We start from the raw sequence: 25,081 nt of genomic DNA, 5'->3' as shown, positions 1-25,081 counted from the left end.
ATCTCCCCAAACACTGTGGCATACTGGTCAAGGATGGACTGTATCTTTGGATGCACCCTTTGCCCTGTAGTCCCTACCTCTGATGTACGCAGCTCCACTGCCCACTCTACGTCTCCCTTCCGGAACACTGCCTCCATCCGATGAGCCGAAACAGTCTGAGGAAAATATGTGCGCTGTCCCCATATCTTCTCGTGCCTCCCTGTCTTCTCATCATCCCACTCCATCTCTAGGGCCTTCCAATCTGTCGTGACCTTCCCTAGAGTGATAAGCCACTGAACACCCAATATCATGTTGGTGTCCAGAATATTGACCACGAAAAAGTGGTCAGTCATTGTGTAAGTGCCCATCATCACTGATAACTTTGGGACATAACGAGCACACACCATGGTCTGATCTCCTGGGACCAAAACTGAAAAGCCATCGAAGCTCTCTGTCTGTATACCTCTCTGCTCAACCATCTCTTCATCGATGAAGTTGTGGGTTGCCCCACTGTCAACCAGAACTGATACTCGCTGCCCACGTACTGTCCCCCGTACGCGCAGCGTCAAATACTTGGGAACTCCTCGCAATGTTGCAAGTGCCCCTTCGATAGGTGCAAAAGCTGCACCACCTGCTGGTGGTGGTAGAGGTGGCAAAGGATCCTATGCAGCATGACTATATCCTACCCCCACGTCATCCTCATCATCCTCTTCCCCACTGCTCTCAGAGAAGACCTCAATAAAATGTGCTTTGCCAGCAGCACATCTATGTCCCGATGCCCACGGCTCCTGACAGGGAAAGCACAACCGCTTCTTCTTCAGCTCCCTCCTGGCATCATCATCAATCTGTGCTCGTCCTGGATTCCCCTTTGGAGTTGGAATCCTCACATCTTTCCCCTTAGGCTAGAAAGCTTGTCTCTGGGGGTAAGATGTCTGGGTCCTGGGTAAGGCATCCTGTAAGTCCCGGGTCCTGCTAATAGCATCCTGGAGTGTGGCTGGTCTAGTGGATCTGACTAGACCCCGAAGTGGCTCTGCTAACCCCTCAACAAACATGTAGATCCTCCGTGTTGCGGATAGATCTGGCACCATCGCTGAAACCCTTGAGAAGTCTGCAATGTAGGTCTCTGGGTTCCCGGTCTGTTTGAGCCTTGTCAGCTCAACAAAGTGTTGTTCGGATCCCTCCGGTCAAACCTCTCTATAATTCTCTTGGTGAACTCGGCATATGTCGTCACTGTGGAGTGTCCGAGTGTAACCATACCATGGAACCACTAGTCCTGGGCCTCATCATCCAAATGTAATGTCGCCACTTTGATGGCCTTTGTCTCGGTCATCTAGTTAAGCTGGAAATAGATGTCCAGCTTCTCCACCCAAGACTTTGCCGAACTGTTTGATGAGCCATCAAACGTAGGCAAGTGGAATCTACTAGCTGTGCGGTGGGTGTCTCCATCATGATAATGCCGATATCCTCTATGATGGTCGTGGGGTCTACTATCCCGTTGGAGCTGAACAGTCTCTGAATGAGAGAGCATCCCTGAACTCCTGCCCATAGGCCTGGTACTCTGCAAAATAAACGCCCATATGACCGAGCTCTGCCTCCTGCTGGGCTCCGGCCCCCTTGTCTGCGCCTAGGAAAGTGGGCATGGTAGAGTGTGTAGGGGCATGTGAGGCCATCTGCTGAGTAGTATCACTCTGAGTGGCACCCTGCTCTGGCAAATGGTGGGATGTACCCGATCCCTCACCAACTTGGAAAGCCCGTGGGTTCTCACGCTGTCTAGCCTCCATCTCCGTGAATCTCTGCCCCATCACCTTGGTCTGCCTCGACAGATCCTACATTAATTTGAGGAGCATGTCCGCAAATCTCTTCCCGTTCTCATCTGCCATCAGATTCTTCTGCTCTACGTCCACCACAGGCTCCTCCTGTTCTGTGTTCACCACCCGAACACAGTCTCCCTCTCCATAGGTGTTCTCCAACCTACGCTCATAATCTTTGTACTTCCTACCTCTGTAACAGATGTAGGGCTTCTCCCTCGGTTTCATAGACTGTTAGCCCCACAGGCTGAGCCAGATCTATGCTTTGATACCAATGTAATATCCCTTATCAGGGGTATCCCTCAAACACAAGCAAACTTCAACCAGAGATGGACTGGGAGGGCGTTTACTATACATGTCGCCTCTGAAAGGAGGACGAGATCTGGAGGCTACCTGGCCCTTTCCAGACTTTGTCTAAGAGTATAGGAGAAAAACACACAAATGGTATAGTAGCCGGGAAGCTCAAAGAGATAAAAATAACAGTAGTGCAACATACAATAATGTATACATGGAATATAAGCAGATACTAGAGTAATGCAGAGAGAAATGCTAAGCCATTTTATTATATTGAGTAATGGGAAGAGTACAATAGGTGATCAGGAAGATAACCTCGACTTGCACAAGGCAAGTGAAGAAATACACTTAGAATGGTAAGGAAATGGCCTCTCTCTGAACTGTGTCCAAACTGCCGGAGAACTGCGGTGCTGCTGCTACTGCTGGAATCAAGTGAGGATTTGGGGTTGTTCCCCTCCTCAGAAAATGCTGAAACTCTGGAATCAACCTCTGTTTAGTTAACCCAGAAAGGCCCAGAAAACTTTTCTAAAATAGATAACCCCCAAAAATCACCCCCTTGAGGATCTATGCTATCCCTCAAGGCTATGCGTTGCCCCTAAAGAGAATCCTCCAAAACTCTATCCGAGACTCTGCCAAAATCCTCCAATATGCAAGGGATGATCCCTTGCTCAATCTCCAAGCTCAAATCCTCCACATAAACCCAATCCGGAGCTCCTACCAAAAGAGATTGCGTCCTCCCCTCTCAACACTGCGCAGTCATCAAAATGCTCAGTTCCTCCTCAACTCCAGAGATCGCTCCTCCTGTATAATACTGATGAAACTACCTTGCCTGAGCAGGCACTCGAAGTCCCCCGAGGCTAAGGGTGAGATCTCTGAATGGAGGCACTCGATGCACTAAACAGTGTTGCAGACAGGCTAAACAACCAGCGTGCTCTAAGTCGAAGTGACTAGCTCAAATGCAACATAATCGAATGCCTCAAATGAGGAGGCTCCTCTCTCCTTTATAGCGTTGGCCTCTCTCAAAACCCTAAGGCCCACCTCCTCCAACGTAGCCTCTCTCTTGCCATGTGCTCCTTCTCCATCTGCGCAGTCCCTCCAAGTGTGTACGTGGCCCCCCTTCTCTACGTGGTCCTTTGGCCCCCTTGGCTCCCCTTTTAAGTTACAACATTGTGCTACTAGGGAGTGACTTTATTCCAAAAAGTGAGTTATGTCCCCCCTTTCCTCACCTTTTTATTTATAAATAACTATAGAAGGCAAAATTGAGCAAAATTGAATATTCCAATTAGCCATGGCTAATTAGGAATATTACATTTGGGAGTTGGGTTGTGGAGAGATTATTGGGAACCTGTTTTGGGGAGGTTTCCAACCTTGTGGTAGCAAGTTACAGTAGTTTCAGCTGCAGGCAGTGAGAACCAGTGTTGGAGGAGGGCCAATCCCCAAGGGGTCGAAATTGGTAGGTCAAAACCAAGAAAAGCCCTTTCTGGGTTTTCTGGGTTTTGGAGAGGAGTACATCCCCAAAGTTGCAGAAATTTCTGGATTGTTTTGAGGGGGTAAATCAGAGCCAAAAGTCAGCCAGCAGAGCAGTTTTGAGGGAACAACACAATATTTTGGATGCAGCAAAGATTACAGCAGCTGGGCACTATTGTATCATCCACCTGAGGCTTGTAGATTGCCTTGTGCAAGGCCAGGTGCACTCCTTCCATCTTATATTGTACTCCAGCGATTATAATTAATGAAAATTGGCCAATTTGGTGTTCCGGGCAAAATTTTTGTTTACATGTGTGTTTACTAAGTAAATTTTTGTGTTGTAATTGTTGCATGTCTTTGTTATCTCTGTAAATTTCTACTTCGGAATATTACAGTGGTATCAGAGCATGTTCTTGGCTAGAGTGGGGAACAAGAGCGGGTGATGCCACCAAGATACCAAGGACTGGTTTTCTAGAAAGGCTGTGGTAGAGGTAGAGGCAGGGGTCGAGGTAGAGAAGAGGGGCCAAACCCATTTTCAGACACCGAAGTGGATAACATCAGAGGCCGGATGGAGAACCAGGAAGAGAATGAGCAGCCCAGACAGAGGAACACAGACCAGGTCTTAGAGGAGCTACTGAGGGCCAACCAACAGATGATGAGGCAAGGGCAGTTGATGATGGACATGATGCAGCAGGTGATGGGCCTGTAGATGGGTGGAAGGCCGGAGGTAGAACCTCGAGGTGAAGGGGGTTCCAGAGCGGGAGGAGGCAGTCGTACCTATCAGCCTCCACACACCCCACAGCATGGGCAAGCTAACCGCCCCACGATGCCTCATTTCATGGAGGAGGCTGAGCCAGAGAGAGAGCCAGACCCAGTTGCGGATTTGGTACATTCTGTCGCATCAGGCATTGATGAGTACGAGGGGCTGGATGGCCGAATCAAGAGGGTGATGTCTTTTGGAGAGTACATTCACCTCAAGGAGAGGTGCACTACTAGGGCTAGAGGCCACTATAGAGGAGGAGCATCCAACAAAGATGTGTAGAAGCTATCGGGGAAGATCACACTCCCAAATTTTGATGGGTCAGCAAAGAGCTCAGCTAGGGCATGGATCCAGAAACTTGATACATACTTTCACCTGAATCCCATGAGGGAAGCTGATGCCATACGCTTTGCCACCCTTCACTTGGAGGGTGATGCCTAGGAGTGGTGGTATCATGGGTTGATCATGTTGGGGCACCTTCACATCACCACTTATACGGAGTTCACCAGGAGATTGTTGGAGAGGTTTGAAAGGAAGGACCTGGAGCTACACTTCTGGGAGCTAGCCCACTTGAGACAGATTGGCAGCATAGAGGTCTACATTACAGAGTTCCAGAGACTTGCAGTGATGGTGACAAATATTTCGAAGGCACGACTGATCATGTTGTTTGTGGAGGGGATTGTTGAGCCTCTGCGTGGCTGGGTGAGAGTGTACAAGCAGGGCTAACTTCATGATGCCATTTCTAGGACCCAGGACGTGATTGACGCAGTGCGCAAGAACCGAGCTTTTATTCCCACAAGACCCATAACTCCATTGGGGAATAGAGATGTGAGGCCACCACAGAGAGATGGAGGACGTAGCCAGTTGGATGATGACACCTAGAGGGACCTCAGGAGTAGGAGGTTGTGCTTCACGTGCCAGGAGCCTTGGGCACCAGGGCACAAGTGTACCAAGGGGAAAGCCATTTTCATCGAGGTGTTCTCGGATAATGAGCCTGAGGAGGAGGAGACTGAGGCAGGAGAGGAGTCGGGAAATGAGGGGGGACCATCAGCAGGAGGGCCACCACCACCACCACCTAGAGGAGGGTCGTTTGCCCCAACGGGGGGAGTCCTCGCTTCACTTCGGGGTGTGCCAATGTATTTGACACTCCGGATCAGGGGGATTGTACAGGGGCAACATGTTAGTCCTAGTTGATAGTGGGGCCACCCACAATTTTATTGATGCCCAGATGGAGTGTATGGGCATCTAGAAAACTACATTTGAGGGGTTCTCAGTTTTGGTACCCGGAGACCAGACCATGCAGTGTATCAAGTATGTGCCCCGGTTGACCTTGAAGATGGGGAACTACTCACTCATTGACCATTTCTTTGTGGTTGATGTCTCAGACACCAATGTGGTGTTGGGTGTCCAGTGGTTGAATGCATTGGGGAAGGTCACGACTGATTGGCAAAAATTCGAGATGGAGTTCCAGGGTCTAGATGGGAAGCCGGTAATACTAAGGGGCATGCACTCTTATCCCCCTCAAACAGCTTCAGCCCACCGGATGGAGGCAGATCTACACCATGAAGATGTGGAGTGGGCAGTTGAGCTACGGATTTCGGAGTTAGGCACTAAGACACAGGTCACACATCCAGATATACTAGCCGTGTTGGAGAAGCACCAGGGGGTTTTTGGGGATGTCCCACCAAGTAGACCACCAGACCGTAGGTTTGAGTACATCATTGAGCTAGAGCAGGGGGTGAACGTAGTCATCACCACCCCTTATAGGCACCCGAAGGCCTATAAGGACGAGATAGAGCGGGCCATTCAGGAGTTGTTGAGGTTGGGGCACATCAGGCCTAGCTCGAGTCCATTTTCTTCTTCCGTGGTGCTGGTGAAGAAGAAAGATGGGACGCTGCGCATGTGCATAGACTACTGAGCTCTCAATAAAAAGACCTTGAAGAACAGGTACCCCATTCCGCGCATAGATGAGTTGATGGACGAGCTTAGGGGAGCTAAATACTTCTCTAAGATAGATCTGCGCTCAGGGTACCACCAGATTCGCATGAGGGAGCAGGATATTCCGAAGACTGCCTTTCGCTGCCATTACAGACACTTTGAGTTCTTGGTGATGCCCTTTGGGCTAACCAATGCCCTGACCACATTCCAGTCATGTATGAATCACGTGTTCTGTAGACAACTAAGACATTTTGTTCTAGTCTTCTTCGATGACATACTCATTTACAACAGAACATGAGAGGAGCATCTTCAGCATTTGGAGGAGGTGCTCCGCATACTTTAGGAGCAACAACTGTATGCGAAGTTGTCCATATGTGAGTTTGGGCTAACAGAGATGTTGTACTTAGGGCATGTGATTAGGGAGGATGGAGTGAAGGTGCATCAGGAGAAGATTCGGGCAATTCTAGATTAGTCCACACCCAGGAACATGACGGAGTTGAGGGGTTTCCTGGGCATTTGTACGTACTACAGGAGATTTGTGAGAGGGTTCTTACAACTTGCAACACCTCTTACGAATTTGACGAAGAGGGGAGCTTTTGTGTGGACATAGGTGGCAAAGGAGGCCTTCACGTGCCTCAAGAGGGTCATGAGCAGTTGTCCGGTCTTAGCTTTGCCGGATTTCACATGGCCTTTTGTGTTGGAGTGTGATGCATCCCGTGAAGGGATTGGGGCCGTTTTGACACAGGGGGCCATCCTATTGCATTTGAGAGCAGGAAATTGCAGCCTCACAAGCGGTTGTACTCTATGTACGACAAGGAGATGTTGGGAATGATGCATGCGCTGGCCAAATTCATACAGTATTTAGTGGGCAACCGATTCAAAGTGAAGACAGATCAGAATAGTCTTCACTTCCTCCTTGAGCATAAGTCCTTAGAGGAGAGGCAACAGAAATGTGTGAGTAAGCTCCAGGCTTACGATTTTGAGATAGAGTATGTGAAGGGAAAACACAACGTGGTAGCTGATGCCCTCTCCAGGAGACCCGCAACTCTATCTTTGATTGATGTCACACAGGATTGGAAGGTTCAACTATTGGTTGAGTACTCCAAGGATACGCAGGCCTGCGACATTTTGGATGGCATGCACTGAGATGACTGATTCTGGGTGATGGACAATGTGATCTACTACAAGGATCAGATTTATTTAGTGTCAGGATCTCAGCTGAAGGAGAGGATCATGCAGGCAACCCATGATTCTCCACTAGCAGGGCACCCAGGTTTCCTCAAGACATACCGTACCATTAGGGAGAGGTTCTCCTGGCAGGGTCTTAAAGGAGATGTGCTGAAACATGTGAGAGAGTGCGTGGATTGCCAGAGGAACAAAGTGGAACTGAGTCACCTGGCCAGTTTGCTACAGCTACTCCCCATTCCAGAGAGGAAGTGGGAGAGCATATCCATGGATTTCATCACGGGACTTCCAGCAGCATAGGGGCGAGACTGCATCTATGTGGTGGTCAATAGACTGACCAAGTTCGCCCACTTCTTTGCTATTCCAACGAGATCTTCAGCTTCCCAAGTGGTCGAGTTGTTCTTTTGGGAGGTTTTCTGGTTGCATGGTCTCCCCAAGACCATTGTGAGTGACAGGGACAACAAGTTTATGGGGGCTTTTTGGCAGGATTTGTTCCAGTTAGTGGGTACAGAACTTACACCCAACACTAGCTATCATCCCTAAACCGACGGGCAAATAGAGATCGTGAACAAGTGGCTGGAAGGGTACTTGTGCAACTATGTGATTGGACAGCAGAGAGCATGGGTCAAGTGGCTACACCTTGGGGAGTTCTTCTATAACACTATTTATCACATGTCCATTGGTATGACCCCTTTCTGAGCACTTTATGGGTGTGATGCACTTTCTTTTTCTGACATGGTGTTTGGAGATAGCAGGGCCCCAGGGGCAAAGGATTGGGTTCAAGAGAGCCAGGAGATTGTCTGAGCTCTCAAGAACAACTTGCAGATGGCCCAGAATCAACAAAAGGTCTATGCTGATAAACATAGGGTGGACAGACACTTTGAGGTAGGGGACATGGTCTTCTTACGCCTAGAGCCATACATGCAATCTACGCTCAAGCAGAAAGGGGCAGAGAAGCTTCGCCCACGGTTTTATGGGCCGTATAAGGTGGTCCGGAAGGTGGGAGAGGTGGCCTACGAATTAGAGCTACCTAAGGAGAGCCGGATTCACAACGTGTTCCATGTTTCATGCCTGAAAAAGGCATTGGGATAACATATCACAGCAGCAGTTGAGTTGCCTCCCTTGGATGATGAGGGGCACTTGGTTTTGACACTAAAGATCATATTGGAGACCCGAGAGAAGAAGTTGAGGAACAGGGTGATCCGGGAGTACTTGGTCAAATGGAAGGATTTGCCAGAAGAGGATGCCATGTGAGAAGTGAACAAATCTTGCAGCATCTAGTTTTGCAGTTGCTTGGGGACAAGCAACATCTAGGAGGGGAGGACTATAATGTCCCTTCCTAATAATTTTCCCAAGGTGAGGAGAAAATCAATTTTGGCAATTTTGATATTTTTGGCTTTAGGAAAATATGTGGGAGAACTTAGGAGAAAGGGGGTTGATGTGCTTTTAGTGGATTGTGGGGGCCACTCACCCACCCAAAAATACGCACCCCATGAAGGCAATTCGAATTTCCTAAGTGGGGATCAAAATATTTGATGGGAACCACGTGGGGCCTAAGGGAGCAAGCATAAATAGGAGGAAGTGAGAAGCATTTGGGGCCTTTTGATCATTTGAGAATTTCATTGTTGCTTTGGTTGTTTAGCTAAGCTACAAAGTGTTGTTCAGCACCGGAGCTTCCCAAGGAGTGAAGCCCATCCCTCTCTTCGGTGGACTTTGAGTGCCACCCTAGGATGGCTTCCATTGCCCACATCAAATTGTCATATTGTGGAGGATAATTTGCAGCAGGATAGTCAGTCATACACCCAGTTCGAACTGCAGGTTGGAGGGACCGCGTCATCCTCACTCAGGATTGCACAATCACTAGAGGGGGACTCTCGGTTGGAAGTTTAGCCAGAGGATTTGGGAGCTGGGTTGTGGAGAGATTGTTGGGAGCCTGATTTGGGGAGGTTTCTAGCCTTGTGGCAGCAAGTTACAACAGTTTCAGTTGCAGGCAGTGAGAACCAACGTTGGAGGAGGTCCAATCCCCAAGGAGTCGAAATTGGCAGGTCAAAACCAGGCAAAACCCTTTCTAGGTATTTTCTGGTTTTTTGGAGAGGAGTACATCCCCAAAGTTGCAGAAAATCTGGGTTGTTTTGAGGGGGTAAATTAGAGCTGAAAATCAACCAGCAGAGCAGTTTTGAAGGAACAATGCAGTATTTTGGATGCAACAAAGATTACAACAGCTAGGCACTATTGTATTATCCACCTGAGGCTTGTAGCCTGCCTTGTGCAAACCCAGGTGCACTCCTTCCATATTATATTGTACTCCAACAATTATAATTAATGAAAATTGGCCAATTTGGTGTTCTGGACAAAATTTCTGTTTACATGTGTTTATTGAATAAATTTTTGTGTTGTAATTGTTGCATGTCTTTGTTATCTTTGTAAATTTCTACTTCAGAATATTACATTGTATTTGGAATTGTTGTAACAAAAAAAAATCATTATTTTTGAGTCTAGAAAGTCATTTTATCCTCCAAGACCAAATCGACCTTGCCAAGGAGAAGTTGGCCTAGAAGAGGCCTATTCGACCTCCTGAGAAGTGTATATATAGCATGAGACTAGAAGGTGGGGAGACGCATTTAATCTTATACAGGATTGCAGGTGGGTCTTCATCTTGGGGTTTGGTCTCCCTATATGGGGTCCAAGCCCTCCAGAGGGTCATATTGGCATTTGTAGGATGTGTATTAAGAGCCATGTGCCTCCACTATAGCAGAGAGCAGATAGACACGCCATGGGATCCTTCAGTACCATCCATTGCTCGCTTGTGTTCCACCTATTTGATGATGATGATGCACCTCGACTACCCTGCCCAGCTAGGTACACACTTGCACGGTTGCACCACACACTTGGCAGTTGATCTAGGGCCTAGATGAGGTTTTGTCTCACCATGGGAGACAAAGGGAGGGCTTGCATCATTGTTCCAGCCCTTTCATATGGGATACAGGCTTGATCGATCTACTTGGGGACCCATGAGGATGTTTTTTTGCCCCCAAAGCCACTTGGGAGCACCAAGGTCATTTGCTTGGAGATCAAAGGGTCGCCCCCTTTATCACTATATGTGGAGCCTTTCCACTCATTTTGGCACACATTGGACTCCACTAGGCCTTCCAATGGCCCTCCTATCTATTTAAACCTTATCTATCATTTTGGCCCTCTTGAGAGGCTTATTTTTCATGTTATGGAGCTATCTTGGTGGGCTTGTCAACAAGGAATGTTATTTTTCACATTATTTTATTATTAGGGGCATCACTAGGCCTAATTAGGCAAATCGAACCCTTAGAGGATCATATATATTGATGAGAGGATTGATTCATTCCTCATCGTCACTTGGATTGGTATCTCTCTCTTCTTGGGAATTTTGCTATAGCTATTGATGGACAAATTGGATGAATATTGATGCATTTCAATGTTTGGATATCTTTTCTTGGTCTTGGAGCTTCGATTTTGTATCTCTTTGATGATTGGATATACTCACTATACTTGTAAGTGCTTTTTCATGGCCTATTTTTCCTCTCTCTTATATACATAATGTATGGAATTTTCGGTCATGAAATCTGAAAATCTGCCCTAATTTAATGCGAATTTGTCAAATTTTGATCTTGTGAGGATATTTCATATGTTACATGTTTGGGTATAGTGAATGAATGTTCCTAGGGTAAATTATCTCCATAATTGCCTTGAGAAGTCATCAAATTGCTGCAATAAGAAGTATAAATTCCTTTTGGTAACCTAGTAGCTGCCTCTAGTGCCATGTGAAGTTACCATCAGACTCCTTGATTGGGTAAAAGAAATCCAAAGGTTGAAAGCATATTGACTCCATTCTCCCAATAGACTAGGCATTGATCCTATCCTTGGTGATCACCCTAAAGAATATATTTTTCACCTCTTTCCTCCTTTCCAAAGCCCTAACCCTAGGGGTCTCCTATGGCATCAAACAAAATCTTTTGAGCCATTCATTTGGAGAGCGAATTGGACTACAACTGCGCTGGGGTTTTCCCTAGGCCCTCACAAAGTTTGAAGGAATTTCCACAGCTAGATTTGGAATTATCCCAAGCCCTAGCTCCAACTTCGTTCTTGTCCCTAGGTTTCCTTGGTTAGTGGCTTTCTTAAGGGTCATTGCACTAAAACTCAAGTCATATCCAATTTCATTAATCCTCTTCTTCTCCCTTGTTTGGCCTAGATCTTTTGTTTGATGCTTCACCCGAAACCCTACGCCTTACTTGGGTCCACTTGGGCTTCTTTGTGGTCCCGCACCTTCATCATTCCTATTTCACAAGATCACTTTAGAAACCCTCTTCCCTTAAAGATCTTAGGTCTAGGGCATCCCTTGTCAAGGAATATCCCTAATACCTAGGTCTAGGCTTCTTCTTAAGCCTTTCTTGGAGATCCCTATACCTTGCTTCTTGAGCAAGGAAGTCCTATCATTTGAGCCTTTCCTATGAATGGGCTCTTGAAATCACTATCCTTCCATCATTGATATACAGTTCATAGTAATTTTCCTTATACCTAGACTCCTCCCATTGGTGAAAGTCCGTAAAGAGCAGTGGGCATTGACTGAGGTGACAGTGGGTTCTTGTCCATTGTTGCCACTTGGTCTAGTAGTTGCCCCTTTGGAAACCCTACTAGGGCCCTTGCTAGATTGAGCGGTAACACCCCTGATGCTACCCAAAACATCAACAGACTATACTCATTTGCTTCTATTTTACTTCCATCAGCTTCCTCACGTGCTTCTACCTCCCAGCATCTTTTTCCACTTTATGTTTTCTCCTCCTATGTAGTTTTAGTCATCCAATTTCAGAAATATGTGCAACTTTTTTATATTATCTTCCAATTTGATCACCTCTGACAGTTTCATCTTTCTTTTTGTCCTGATGGTATTGTACTTTCTTTTACTGCCACATGCCCTCATTGGTCTATTAACAGAATACCAAACACCTAATCCTCATGAGTGGGTATGGTGACCTTGTAACGAAATATGTTTTCCTGGTTTATATGAGTTTTCTTCTTGTATTATCAAAAAACTATTGGGGTGACCATGTGACAACCATTAATACTTGGCGAAATTGACAAATTGAGCAAAGATTCCAATAGTTTATTTTATAAAATATTTGCATGATCATGCGACAAAGTGTAATTCTTAGGAAAATGAATAAGTTGGCAATAATTCTAATAGCCTAATCTATGAAGTCCTTGTCATATACAAAAGGCTCCAACTTATTAGATGGTTGCGTTTTATATGTATTCTAATTATGTAATGGTTTTGTTCATCGATTTTTTATTCTAAACTACAGCAGTTTAGATATTTAGGCGACTGTCATTTTAGTCACTCCTTTTTTGAAGCTAATGCATATTTACGAATATTGCAGTTATGAGCGATTGAAGCCTAACACATGGAGTGGAGCATATCATTGCTGGGGGAAGGAAAATCGAGAAGCTCCAATCCGAACAGCATGTCCTCCTGGGATTTCAAGTGAAGTCGTGAGCAACTTTGAGATTAAAGCATTTGATGGCTGTGCTAATCCATATCTGGGACTAGCAGCAGTTATAGCTGCTGGAATAGATGGCCTGCGGAAGCACCTTGTTTTGCCAGAGCCTGTTGGTATGGTGACCGAACTGTGATATAAATTCTTTTTAGATTGGTGTTGTTCATTGTTGTCAAATTATGTCTAGGACTTTGAACGGTTTCTTTACATGTATTTTATAATCTTTACACTGGGCAAGTCTTGTTGCGGTCTGCATTCGAAGATAATAACGCTTTATTCAAAACGCATTTCGTCACTCTAAACTTGAGGAAGATCACCTTTTGAATTCTTCTAAATGACTACTGGTCTTCTAATTTTACTTTCCGAGAAGTTGAAATATATTATTAATGTTAACAAAATTTGGATTTTTTTGCTCCCATGGCATTGTTTTTTTCGTTGAAAGGACTACCTGTTTTATCTTTTCAGTGGATTAGGATGTTCTGTTTCATTCCTAAACTAAATGATGGATTTCTCTATATAATTACTTCCATTTCCTGTTAACAAATTTAGCTACCTCAGCTGTTCTTTGTTAAACTGTTATCTGCAATCTGATTAGTTTGGTTACTTCTCAAGTTGTATACCTTCAAAAATTTCAACAATTCCCATTGCATTTCTCTGCCTATTATCTGCACAGTACTTCTGTTTTGCATATTTTAATAAATTATATATGTAGCTCTTTTTTGAAGCTTGTTCTTAATTATCTTTTACTAATTAGGTTAATTATGCTTTGATCTTATCAAGTCGATCTCTAAGCTTCACACCGTTGTCATTTGGTAACAGACACAAACCCGGATGATCTCGAGGAAGGTGCGGTGCACAGATTGCCCACATCGTTGGATGAGTCTGTTACAGAACTCAGAAAGAATGAAGTCCTGAAGAACTTTATTGGCGATAACCTCATAAATGAAATAATTGCTGTCCGTGAGGTTGGTAAATATTCTCTTGATATTTTTCTGTTATAGAGTAGTCCTTTGGCTAAATTCATTGTTAGCTTAAAATTGTTATCTATATCTTCTTTCCATAAATTAAGCTTCTACGGCTCAGCTCATATGCATAATATGAAATCATCAATTTACGAATATTTTTTTATTATAGTATCCTACCATTTGAGCTCCTCTAACACCTTGATTTTATCTTTGATTGATAAACGATCTGAAAATATTGAAAGGAGGGAGGGGTGATTGCGTCTTCTTCTTTGGAAAATGGGAACATATCATTGGTAGAATTATAATGACGTTTAGATGAGATATCTTTTGTTTCTATACTTGTGTATTTTACTTCAGGTAAGACGTATACATTTGTAGTGCTACTGATAAATTATTTTGCTATTTGCAATACTTTTTTTCATGTATTAGATTTGAAAGCTTTTGAAAATTTGTGAAGAAACTTTTTCAAGCATCTCTCTTCCAGATCCATCACATAAAATAGTAGATTGAAGACACTTTTCGAACCAACTAATGTGGTTCCTCAATGAATCGATAATCTACTCTTTTATGTGATGGATCCAGAAGACAGATGCTTGAATAATTCTACTCACAAAAGCCTTCATTCGAAAAAAAGAAACTTATTTTTTTTACTGTTTCTCTTATGCACATGAAAAAATGCAATCAGCTGCTGTAATTCTCTGAGCCTAGTTCTTGATACAAAAGGGAAGTTAAATAGCAGTCAATCTTTGCACATACCACCTATGTTGTGTTTAAAGTCCTGTTACCCTTCTTTCAGTAGAGGTACATATATGCACAGATACATTTTAGGCAGCACCATTACAAGCCCATGGAATGCAAGTCTAAAGCCCTGTAAATTCCCTGTGGGATGATGATTGTGTGAAAGTGTTTCCTATATCCACGATGGTGGACGATCATGGTTGGTCTTCTTAGCTTCATTTCCATGGTGCTTGGTTTTATGGCACTGCTGACATACCCTTGGTGGGAAGTAACTTCATGCTTTGATGGGCATCGTTGTGTCCTCGGGTGATATGTGGGCATAATGGAGGTGGACCTATTAGGATTAATGATTTATGGGAACACTCAGTGTCTAGCCCTATAAAGGTGATCACTTATTGTACTTTTCCCTTTAGTCCCGAGGCACCTCTTTCTTTCCCACTGGTTTTTCTTATTGAGTCTGTAGGCATTCATTGGCGTTGGTTTCTTCATCTTGTCACTGCTCTTCAACATGGCAATCTCACATTCTCCTATAGTTTGCGGTTCCCAAGGTGGTTTGCAAATCCCAATGAACAAGTTGTCGGAGTCAAAGTCAACAAAGGCTTAGATTGCTTAGCAAAACTTCCTCTTTCCACACCATGTTGAATTTTTAAAAATGATGTACTAGAAAGAAGTTATGCTTAGTCAAAGGAGGTTGTCTTACTTTTGTGGCACATGTGGGCTTTTGGAGGTCAAATCTTGGTCAAATGGGTTGAGTGAGTAGTCAAAAGGCATCTACTAGTTTTTTGCAAGAGAACCTATTACCCCTCCTTTATCAAGGGTACATATGAGAAAATTTATTTTTGACATCACCGTTTTAAGCTCAAGCAATGCAAGTCTAAAGCCTTGTAAAGCCTTGTGGGATGATCTTTATGTGAGTGCGTGTCCTGGATCCCCGATGTGTGGATGGTCATGGTTGGTCTTCTTAGCTTCATTTCCATGATGCTTGGTTTTATGACACTGCTGACATCCCCCTAGTGGCAAATAACTCCCTGCTTTGATGGGGATCTTTATGTCTTGGGTGTTGAAGAATGTAACTATTGTCGGTCTTCATAATTTTACTTGAGTCACGATGTAATATATTTGTCAAAAGAAATTTATTCTTATTAAATTGACTTATTAAAGCATGGGTTTCATGCTTGGTTCAATGGTCAATAGGTCATAGCACCCTTTGAGTGCTCTAGGATTTCTGTTGAGTCAAAGTCAAAATCATTTGTGTAAGAGACCCTTCTTGGGCTCCTTAAAGTCAAGAAAGAAAAATTATTTTTTTGTCTATCCTCCACCAAGTCAGCTTCCTCTCAAGTCAGCCTCAATCTCATCATGTTGGCCTCTTCAACAGTTTACAAGTCGGCCTATTCACCAGTCTACAAGTTGGCCTATTATTGGACGTTCAAACCACTATATATAGCAAAAGGTACTTGACCTGTTTTGGCATTAATCAATTTGCAATTCAGATATCAAGAAGTAAGTGTGAGAGGGTAAAATAGAAGATTTTTGTCTTCTCAATAAAGAAACCAATACAGCGAAGGAAGAGAAGGATCCTTGGAAGATGTAAATTTTGTCCTTAATGCAATTACAGGGTTGAGGGTTCAGATTTACTTCAGAAATACAAGTGTAGGACGAAATTCTTGAAGAATCAGGATCACGTTGTCTTAAAGGAAAGAAGTTGACTTGGTGGAACGAATTTTTCTTGGTCTAGGTGTCAAGAGTCTTGGTTGCCTCACTGTGATTTGAATCTACTGAAGGAAGAGTTCTTGACTGGGTTTTCCCCTACCTAGGGGTTTTACCCTGGCTGAGTGCCTACATCCTGTGTCCCTTGTGATTTTTATTGTTTGGCATTTATCTTGATGAAAGAAAAATATAAATAAGAACTAACAAACATATAAGAATATTCACAAGTAAATGTCAAGATCTAAGAGAAATATAATGCCCTAGATTTCTCAACACTGGGGTGGTATGTGGGCATCTTAGAAGTGGATCTATCAAGACTCATGATTTATGGGATCACTTAATGTCTATCCTTGTGAAGGTGATCACATATTCTACTCTTCCCTCACATCAGCCCCATGATCTTGACGCACCTACCTTTTCCCTGCTTGGTTGTCTTATTCAGTGTGTGTGGCATTCCTTTGCTTTGGTATCTTCATCATGTCACAACTCTTCAACATGGTAGTCTCAAATTTTCCAACAGTATGCAAATCCTAGTGCATAGGTTATGGAGAGGTCATTAGTCAAAATGCTTAGATGAAGCAACAAAATTTCTACTTCCCATGCCCCTTGAAATTTTCAGAAATGGTGATCTAGGAGGTAGATATGCTTAGTCAAGGATGCGAAAATTCTATTACTGCAGCAACTGATTTATTTTTCCTACTTATTCTTCAATACGTTATTTACGAAAGTGCTTCAGTAAATATTAAAATAAACTCTGCTGCAGATATCACACCATAGAACAGAAACAAATACATGCAAAAAAACCAAACCCAATTATTTTTGGACAAATGTCCCCAGAAAACCCAATGCGGGAAAACCGGTGCAACAGAGAAGGATTTTATTAATCAGCTATTCTTGAGTACAACTGGGTGCCAAACTGGCTTACCCAATAGAGATAAATTCTCCAGCACCTCCCCCAGACTTAGCATTAGACTTTCTGGCCTCTGCACAGCTCTCAGAACCTCTGTGTCAGCTCCTGCCTCTCTGCGTCAGCACTGGGCCTCTCTACATCACCCATGCAAGCCCTCCAGTGATTGCGTAGTCTTGCTGCCTCTACGTTTGCCTCTCTGATATTTGCGCTGATCTTCTGGTACTATTCCTGCCTCTCTGTTCCGTACTCACTACCCCTTGCTGCAATCTAGACCTCTAGTTCGAATTTCTCAGCAAACCCCGCTCCAGAAATCAAACTCACTGGTCTCCCTTAGTATATCTCCAATTGACCCTCAAGCCTTCTCTTATACTTTTCCTGTTGATGAATCAATGGCCAAGATTAAGTCCCTAATCAACGGCTAAGGTTAAAATAGACTTGATCTTCGTCTCTTAGAAGCTTCTCATCCTTATCTTCATTAATACACATTAACATTTTTATTTTCCTAAGTTTAGACTTAGGGCCTCATTAAAAATATTAATTATTTTAATAACTTTTCATCCGGATGGAATTTTCCAAAACGATTACTGGGTCTTGGAGATCTCATGCTCTTTAGTCTGTCCACTAGTTTTCATGGCTAGAGCACATCTGATGCTTCCCCAAATCAACAAAGGAGGGCTATCCTACTTTTGAGGGCAAATGGAAATTTCTAGAGTCATTTTGACTGCCAATTCTGGGTCAAATGGGGTAAGTGGGCAATCTATTGGCATCTACAATTTTTTTTCTACAAAACCCATGTTTTAGTTTTCTCAAGAAATCAATGACATTCGAGATCTACATTTGAGGCTTGCTTTCGTGGGGGGTTGGCCACACTTTTGGGACTAGGAGTGTCCTCCAACTCACTCAAGGGAATGTCTAGAATGAGAAAAATCAACAAGTCAACTAAAGACAAGTCTTCAAGCAAGGTTAAGGACAAATAGGAAAAGAGAAAGAAAAAAACATTTATTTCAAGGGAAAAATTACCCAGTCGGCTTAGTCAAGTGAGATGCTGGAAGGTCAAAGAGAAAAGTAAGGAGTACTCCAAGTCAATTCAAGCAAAGAATGGAACAAGATAGGATTTATTCACCAACAAATCATCTCAACTTAGGGAATCAGGCATCAAGATAAAGTCAAGGAATAATTCAAGTGCAAGTTTCATCTCCAAATCAAGGGAGCCATCCATACAAGCTAGTCGTTGGGGTGACATCATTCCCTTGATGAGGAGCATTTGAACAATTTTGAGGAGTTTTGAAGCAAGACAAGGAGTGTGGAAATTTTGGAAGGCTATTTAAGGAAAAATCAAGTGAAACATTGGAATTTTAAGCCCAAACAATCCTCTTTTTATAGGATACAATCCCCTTTTGTGAGATGTCTACATCCTTGGGAAGGGTTTAAGCAACGTAATATTAAAAAAAAATTGACTTTGTCTGCAAGGATTTTGTGGCTGACAAGTGACTTAAATTTGTGAACCAAAGTAGAATTATTATTGAAAGCCTTATCTATAAATTTAGAGTTCTCTCTCCTTAGCATACCATGTTGTGAATATGTGAGATCACAATGCCATGATAAGAGCTTCTTAGTTGCAAACACTTTGTTTCCAATTTGTAGATTGGCTATTCTATTATTTATCTCCTTAGCTCTTGCAAAGATAGTGTGCTCCATGAAATAGTTTTTTGATTTATGGTTGAAGTTACACAAAGTTAGTCGATCCATCCATTAGTAGCTACATAGTCACTTAGAGAAAAAGGTCTAGGATGCTAGACCTCATCATTTTCTTGTTGAGCTAGGGATTTTGAAATTTGATGTTTGGACAAACCCATATTAAGAATTCCTCCTTAAAGGATTAAATCTATTTAGTATCATAGTGGATTCATTGACTAGAGTTGTTCCATTAAAGGAGTCACTGGTAGTTGGATGGCACCAAAAGAAAGACTTAGACAAGAGTGGAGGTAACTAGTGCATGCACTCCAAACTCACATCTTTTACAAATAAAATAATTCAAGGTTGATTTAGGGAGGGTTGTGATTACGATCCAGCATAAAGAGGTAATTAGTGTGGTAAAAGGCAAGCCATATTTTCTTTTCATCACAAATTTCTCAAAATTCAGAAATATTTTCAATTTCCAATTTTTAGCTACTTTGGCATTTGGGTTTTGCTACAAAGGTTTATCAAATTGGCTCAAGAAAGGTATAGTGCTTTGTTGTGTGTAGATAGGGATTATATTCATTAAAACAAGTTGTTGTCCAAGGGTTTACACGTCTACAACAACAGGTTATAGCCCTCTGTTACAAGACGAGCCATTTTCTAGGGAATTTTGGCCTCCAAAAGTATATTTATCATTCCTCCTTTGACTTTTCCCGCATTTTGAAGTTAATTGAATATTGTTATGTTAGCACTCCAGGAAGCTCTCCTAGGTTGTAGCTCGGAGATGCCTGGTAACATATAAATCTTCAATATCGTTCTCGGAACTATTGGAATGGATGATGTTTTGGATCAAGTCAGATGACTGTTTCAACTCTGTTTTCACTCAAGACATGCATGAACACCCTTAGCTTTACAAGGCTTTAGACCACTAATGCTCAATAGTTTATAGAACCAATGGATAGATGGAGAATACTGACTGTACCAGAAGATGCATACATAAACACATATGAATGGCTAGCTACAGGAAGTAAATGAAGCTTGCAAATCTAATTTATCAACGCAGAGATAAGATGACAGTTATCTGGCATTAGATACAGAAGAAAACATGAATAACCTATTCAAGTGCAAGCTTAGGACAGAGGAGAAAATGGGAATTGAACATGTAACAACAAAAGAAGCTTATATTGCTGGAATGAAGATGAGACGCTGAGAGGAGCAGAGTCTCCACAGTCTCCAAAAGTTGAACCCTTGATCCTCTGAACTTTCAACCTTTTATAGGCCTTTTACAATGCTCTCGAACCCTCTGAGGCTCGAGAGGTCTTAATCTATCCTCTTTGTCTTTTTAACGACTTGATGCCATGACTAGACACGCATGAGCTTGGAGGTTTCTTTTTCCAACAGCAGAGTAATCGCATTCTGGTAATTTGCTGCGTTATCAGGTGGCTCGCTCGTGCCAGCGATGCTCCATGATTGCTTCTATTGTGGGCTGCATTGTGTTGTGGCTTTTTTCTCTTCCGGCCATCTGTCTCCCGTCCTCTGTTCTGTAACGGAATGGGTCTTCGGGCTTTTGAAATCTATTCGAATACCAAAAATGATTGTTTTTTGTTTTACACAGAGAAACGCTGCAACACTGTGAAATTCCGCCAAGCTCTGCTCATTCCGGACTTCAAAAGTCTTTAAATATGGTCTATTCCTCTATTAAGTCCACCCTCAATCACTATCGCAAGTCGCTTCGACCTTGTTTCCAAGGTTTCCTTTCTTATTTTGAAATACGTTAAAAACACAAAAAATCCTGAAAAAATGGCTCTGGCGGATCTAAAATATTATATATTTTCATTCCCGAACCCCTTCGGGTCCGGGTTTTATCGCATCGGCGCTGTCTCTTTATATTTCGTTAAATAACAAAATATGCGAAAATACATTAACAAATGCCTTTCGGCGGATCTCAAAATCTATGCAATAATGCTTATATAGCCATCAGGTCTGGCTAATCGCATCGCACATATACATGTATAAAGGCCCCGCTCCATAATGTTTCCCCGATTGCGATATCGCAATGCGATTAGTTGCAATTGCATATCGCTCATGCCTCGGGCCGATGGTGAGCGCTCTGTGTAATCTCCAATAGCGATCCTGCGATGCAACGTGGGCCATCGATCTGTGCGCTTGATCGACGGTCCTAGTTGACTCCGTCGGTCGCCATCTCAAGTTTTATATGGTCCGCGCCGATATCTGCCGATTGCCATCGCCGATTGCCACTGCCAATTGCCACCATCGATTGCGATCCGCCGATCAGATATGGACCGTTGATCGGCCAGATTTGACGACTACTGTGCATTTCACTGTTGCCACCGTTGATACTCAGTTTTTTCACTATTTTCTTGGGTTTTTGCCTCCCGATAGTGTTTCTCCGCCATTCTAAGGGCTTTTCTCATGCGATTGTTTTGGTCTTTGGCATGTTTTTACAAGATTTTGAAGACTTAGAGAGCATATTTGGATCCATTTTGGACCACATGCCAATAGGGCTAACACTGGCTCCTTCTGGGGATGAAAGCCTCCCTATGAGGTTTCAAGAACTGCAGACTACTGCCTTTCCAGTAACAACCAAAACAAACTTATCTCCTAGTGTTCCATTGGGCATGGAGTTTATTTGCATAAAAAACAAAAATTGAAAAACCTATTACAGTATTAAAGCCTTAAAGCCTTATATGAAGTAAAGTTTCAAAAACCGCCCATTGACTGGGCCATCAAAAACACCTTCCCCCTCCAAATTGTGCAGAATGAAAGTATTGTTTGTCTGAACTTGAGTAATGACAAACGGTCCCATCCATAAGGCATCAAATTTACCATGGTTGCCCTTCTTTTCCTTCAATGCATCCCATTTGAGAACCCAGTGACCAACCTGAAAACTGTCTATTTTTGTCTTTCTATCAAAGGTTTCTTTGATCTTCTTCTGATGAATTCTTGACTTCTCAACCAGTTGTTCTCTAATTTGCTGTAATTCAACCAAGCTACTCATTCTCCTCACCATGTCATTCTCTTCATTCTGTTCTTCTTGCAAGAATTTGGCCACAGGGAGAATCAGCTGGATAGGAAAAACAACATCAGCGCCATAAACCAGCTTAAATGGAGAATTTCCTATGGACTTCTTGTTGGTAACTCTGTCAGCCCACAGTGCAAACTTCAACTTGGAATCCCAGTGCTTTTTGTTGTCCTCCAACAATTTTTTGATTATCCTTACAAGACTCTTGTTAGATGATTCTGCCAGGCCATTGCCTTGAGGATAATATGAGGTAGAATGCACCAATTGAATGCCCATGGATTCAGTCATGTCCACCAATTATTTTGCCTTGAAAGTTGCTGCATTATCAGTGACTAGTTTGGTTGGGCAACCAAATCTAGTGAAAATATTCTCATTCAAGAACTTTATGACAACTTGATGATTAGCATTCTTAGTGGGTATAGCCTCACTCCACTTGGTGAAATAATCAGTGGCTACCAAGATCCATTTGTGTTGGCCACTTGAATGTGGGTTGATCTTTCCTATAAAGTCCAAGCTCCACTGCTGGAAGGGACCATTGGCGTGTACTGGCTTCAAGGGTAGAGATTTTAGCTGTTGTCTTCCTGCAAACCTCTGACATTTGTCACAAGACCTCACAAAAGAACACACATCAAAGAACAGAGTAGGCCAATAATACCCAGCTCTCGGGATCTTGTGGGTTGTGGTTTTCCAATAATGATGCCTTCCACAGATGCTAGAATGGAACTGGTGCATGACTTCCACAGATTGTCCTTTATCTAGACATCTCAAGAGGATTCCTGATGGGTCTCTCCAATAAAGTAGGTTTTTATAAATGCATAATTTGGCTGATCTAAGCTTAATGGCCCGGGCTTGACTTGAGCTAAGCCCTGGAGGGACTTCTAGCTTCTGCAAAAAATGAACTATACTGGAATACCATTCACAGGTGGCTAGATTTTCAGCCAAAGACTGATTCTGCTCTTGCTCTTCTGTTGTTTACTCTGTCCGCTTACCACCTAAATTTGAACCCATGCAATTGATGTCTAACAAACTGCAATTTTCCTCAGCCATAAGCTTAGCCAAGCCCTGGCCTTTGACAAGCTTGGTGGGCTTCACCTCTATGTTGAACTCTATGAATTTTGCAATCCATTTAACTCTCTTTCCGTCAATTTTTGGCTGAGTTAGAACATCTTTTACTGAGGTTGAAGGTACATATGCAATCACTTTGAATGAAGGATATAAATTCTAAATGCCTTTAAAGATTTTATGAGAGCGTAAGCTTGTTTTTCAATAAGGTCATACCTTAGTTCAGCATCCCTCATAGTTTTGCTAAAAAAGGCCACAGGGTGCTCTACACCTTCATCATTTTTCTACAATAGAACTGTTGCAAGTGTATCATAAGAGGCAAAAGAGAAGATATAAAACTCCTTGGTGTAATCTGGGCTGATTAGAGTGGGAGCTTCCATGATAGCTTGTTTGATGGTTTCAAAAGAGCTTCTTGCAGCATTTGTCCATTTTATTTCTGATCCTTTCTTCAGCATGGAAGTAATGTGCTTCACTAGCTCTACAAAGTTTGGAATGAACCTCCTTACAAAGTTAATCTTACCCAGGAAAGATTGAATGTGCCTTTTTGACCTTGGGATGGACAATGTCTGAATTGCTTGAACTCTTGCTGGATCGATCTTCACACCTTCAGCAGAAACAATATGTCCCAGAAGTTTGCCTTCTTCTAGAGCTTCCATGATAACTTGTTTGATGGTTTCAAAAGAGCTTCTTGCAGCATTTGTCCATTTTATTTCTGATCCTTTCTTCAGCATGGAAGTGATGTGCTTCACTAGCTCTACAAAGTTTGGAATGAACCTCCTTACAAAGTTAATCTTACCCAGGAAAGATTGAATGTCCCTTTTTGACCTTGGGATGGACAATGTCTGAATTGCTTGAACTCTTGCTGGATCGATCTTCACACCTTCAGCAGAAACAATATGTCCCAGAAGTTTGCCTTCTTCTAGAGCAAACTGTGACTTCTTTGGGTTCACAGAAATTCCAAACTGTCTGCACTTTAGAAACACCTTCTTCAAATGCTGCAAATGGTCCTTGTGAGTGCTAGAAAATATTGTTATGTCATCAAGGTAAATAAGGACAAACTTGTCCTTCTCTCCCACAAAGGCTATGTCCATGGCCCTCTGAAAAGTAGCCCCAACATTCATCAGTCCAAAAGGCATCTTGGAGTACATGAAAGTGCCCCAAGGAGTAGTGAAGACGGTCGTTTCCTGATTTTTTGAATGTACAACAATCTGATTGTAACCTGAAAATCCATCTAAGAAAGACATGACTCTAGCCCTTGAAACTTTTTGCAGCAAGTGTTCCATCTTAGGAAGGGGGTAGTTGTCTTTTTTAGAGCATTTGTTCAGATTCCTGAAGTCAACACAAAGCCTGATTTCTCCATTCTTCTTTCTTACCACCACAAGGTTAGCTATCCACTTTGAATACCTTAGGGGAACTATGATCTTGGCATCCAACAACTTCTTGATTTCCTTTTCAATCAAAGGCAATAAGAGAGGGCTGATAGGTCTTAATTTCTGCTTAAAAGAGATGGTGTTCTTCTCTAGTGGAATCTTATGTTGAATGGGGTTGGTGTCATAGGTCTTAAGATCACTGTATTCCCAAACAAAAATATCAGCAAATTGTTTCATCGAGGTGCAATACTCGGAACTCTAGGTAGAAGACAAGTGAGTGGATAGATTTATGTACTTTGGATGGGCTGGACTCCCTACGTTATGTTTATGAACAGCAGACTCATTTTCTTTTTTGGCAGGCTTATAAGGTACATCATTATGATCAAACAGCTTCTCTAGGGGCACCAATCCTTTGGGTATATGGTTACTAGGCAGCTGAACAATGCTGTCCTGACCAATCTCGTCCTTTAGCTTGGACTGGTTGCATTCTTCAATGGTTTCATTTTCTTGGTCGACGTGCATTTCAGAAAATTCATCAACGACTTGTAAAAACCTATTAATTTCATCATCATCTTCAAAAACTTTCCAGTGTTTGACATTGTCAGGCAGAGATGGTCTATATTTCATCTGAACTTCATAAGTCAATTTAG

The 25,081-nt window shown here is 42.9% G+C and overlaps 1 protein-coding gene across 1 annotated transcript in view; it reads left to right on the top strand.

Annotated features, from left to right (window-relative positions):
* Positions 1-25,081, top strand: part of LOC149186531 (uncharacterized) — a 311,171-nt gene that overhangs the window by 274,271 nt on the left and 11,819 nt on the right. Inside the window, exons 15-16 of the mRNA XM_089409379.1 lie at positions 12,840-13,072; positions 13,776-13,921. Of these exons, the coding sequence (XP_089265505.1) occupies positions 12,840-13,072; positions 13,776-13,921 (379 nt within the window). The remainder of the gene's footprint in view (positions 1-12,839; positions 13,073-13,775; positions 13,922-25,081) is intronic.

Source organism: Pinus tabuliformis, chromosome 3_1 (genome assembly GCF_031772625.1).
Source record: "Pinus tabuliformis cultivar Carrire ecotype Pingquan chromosome 3_1, CPIR1, whole genome shotgun sequence".
NCBI lineage: Eukaryota > Viridiplantae > Streptophyta > Pinopsida > Pinales > Pinaceae > Pinus > Pinus tabuliformis.
The sequence above is the reverse complement of the archived record's forward strand: the minus strand, read 5'-3'. Positions and strand labels throughout refer to the sequence as shown.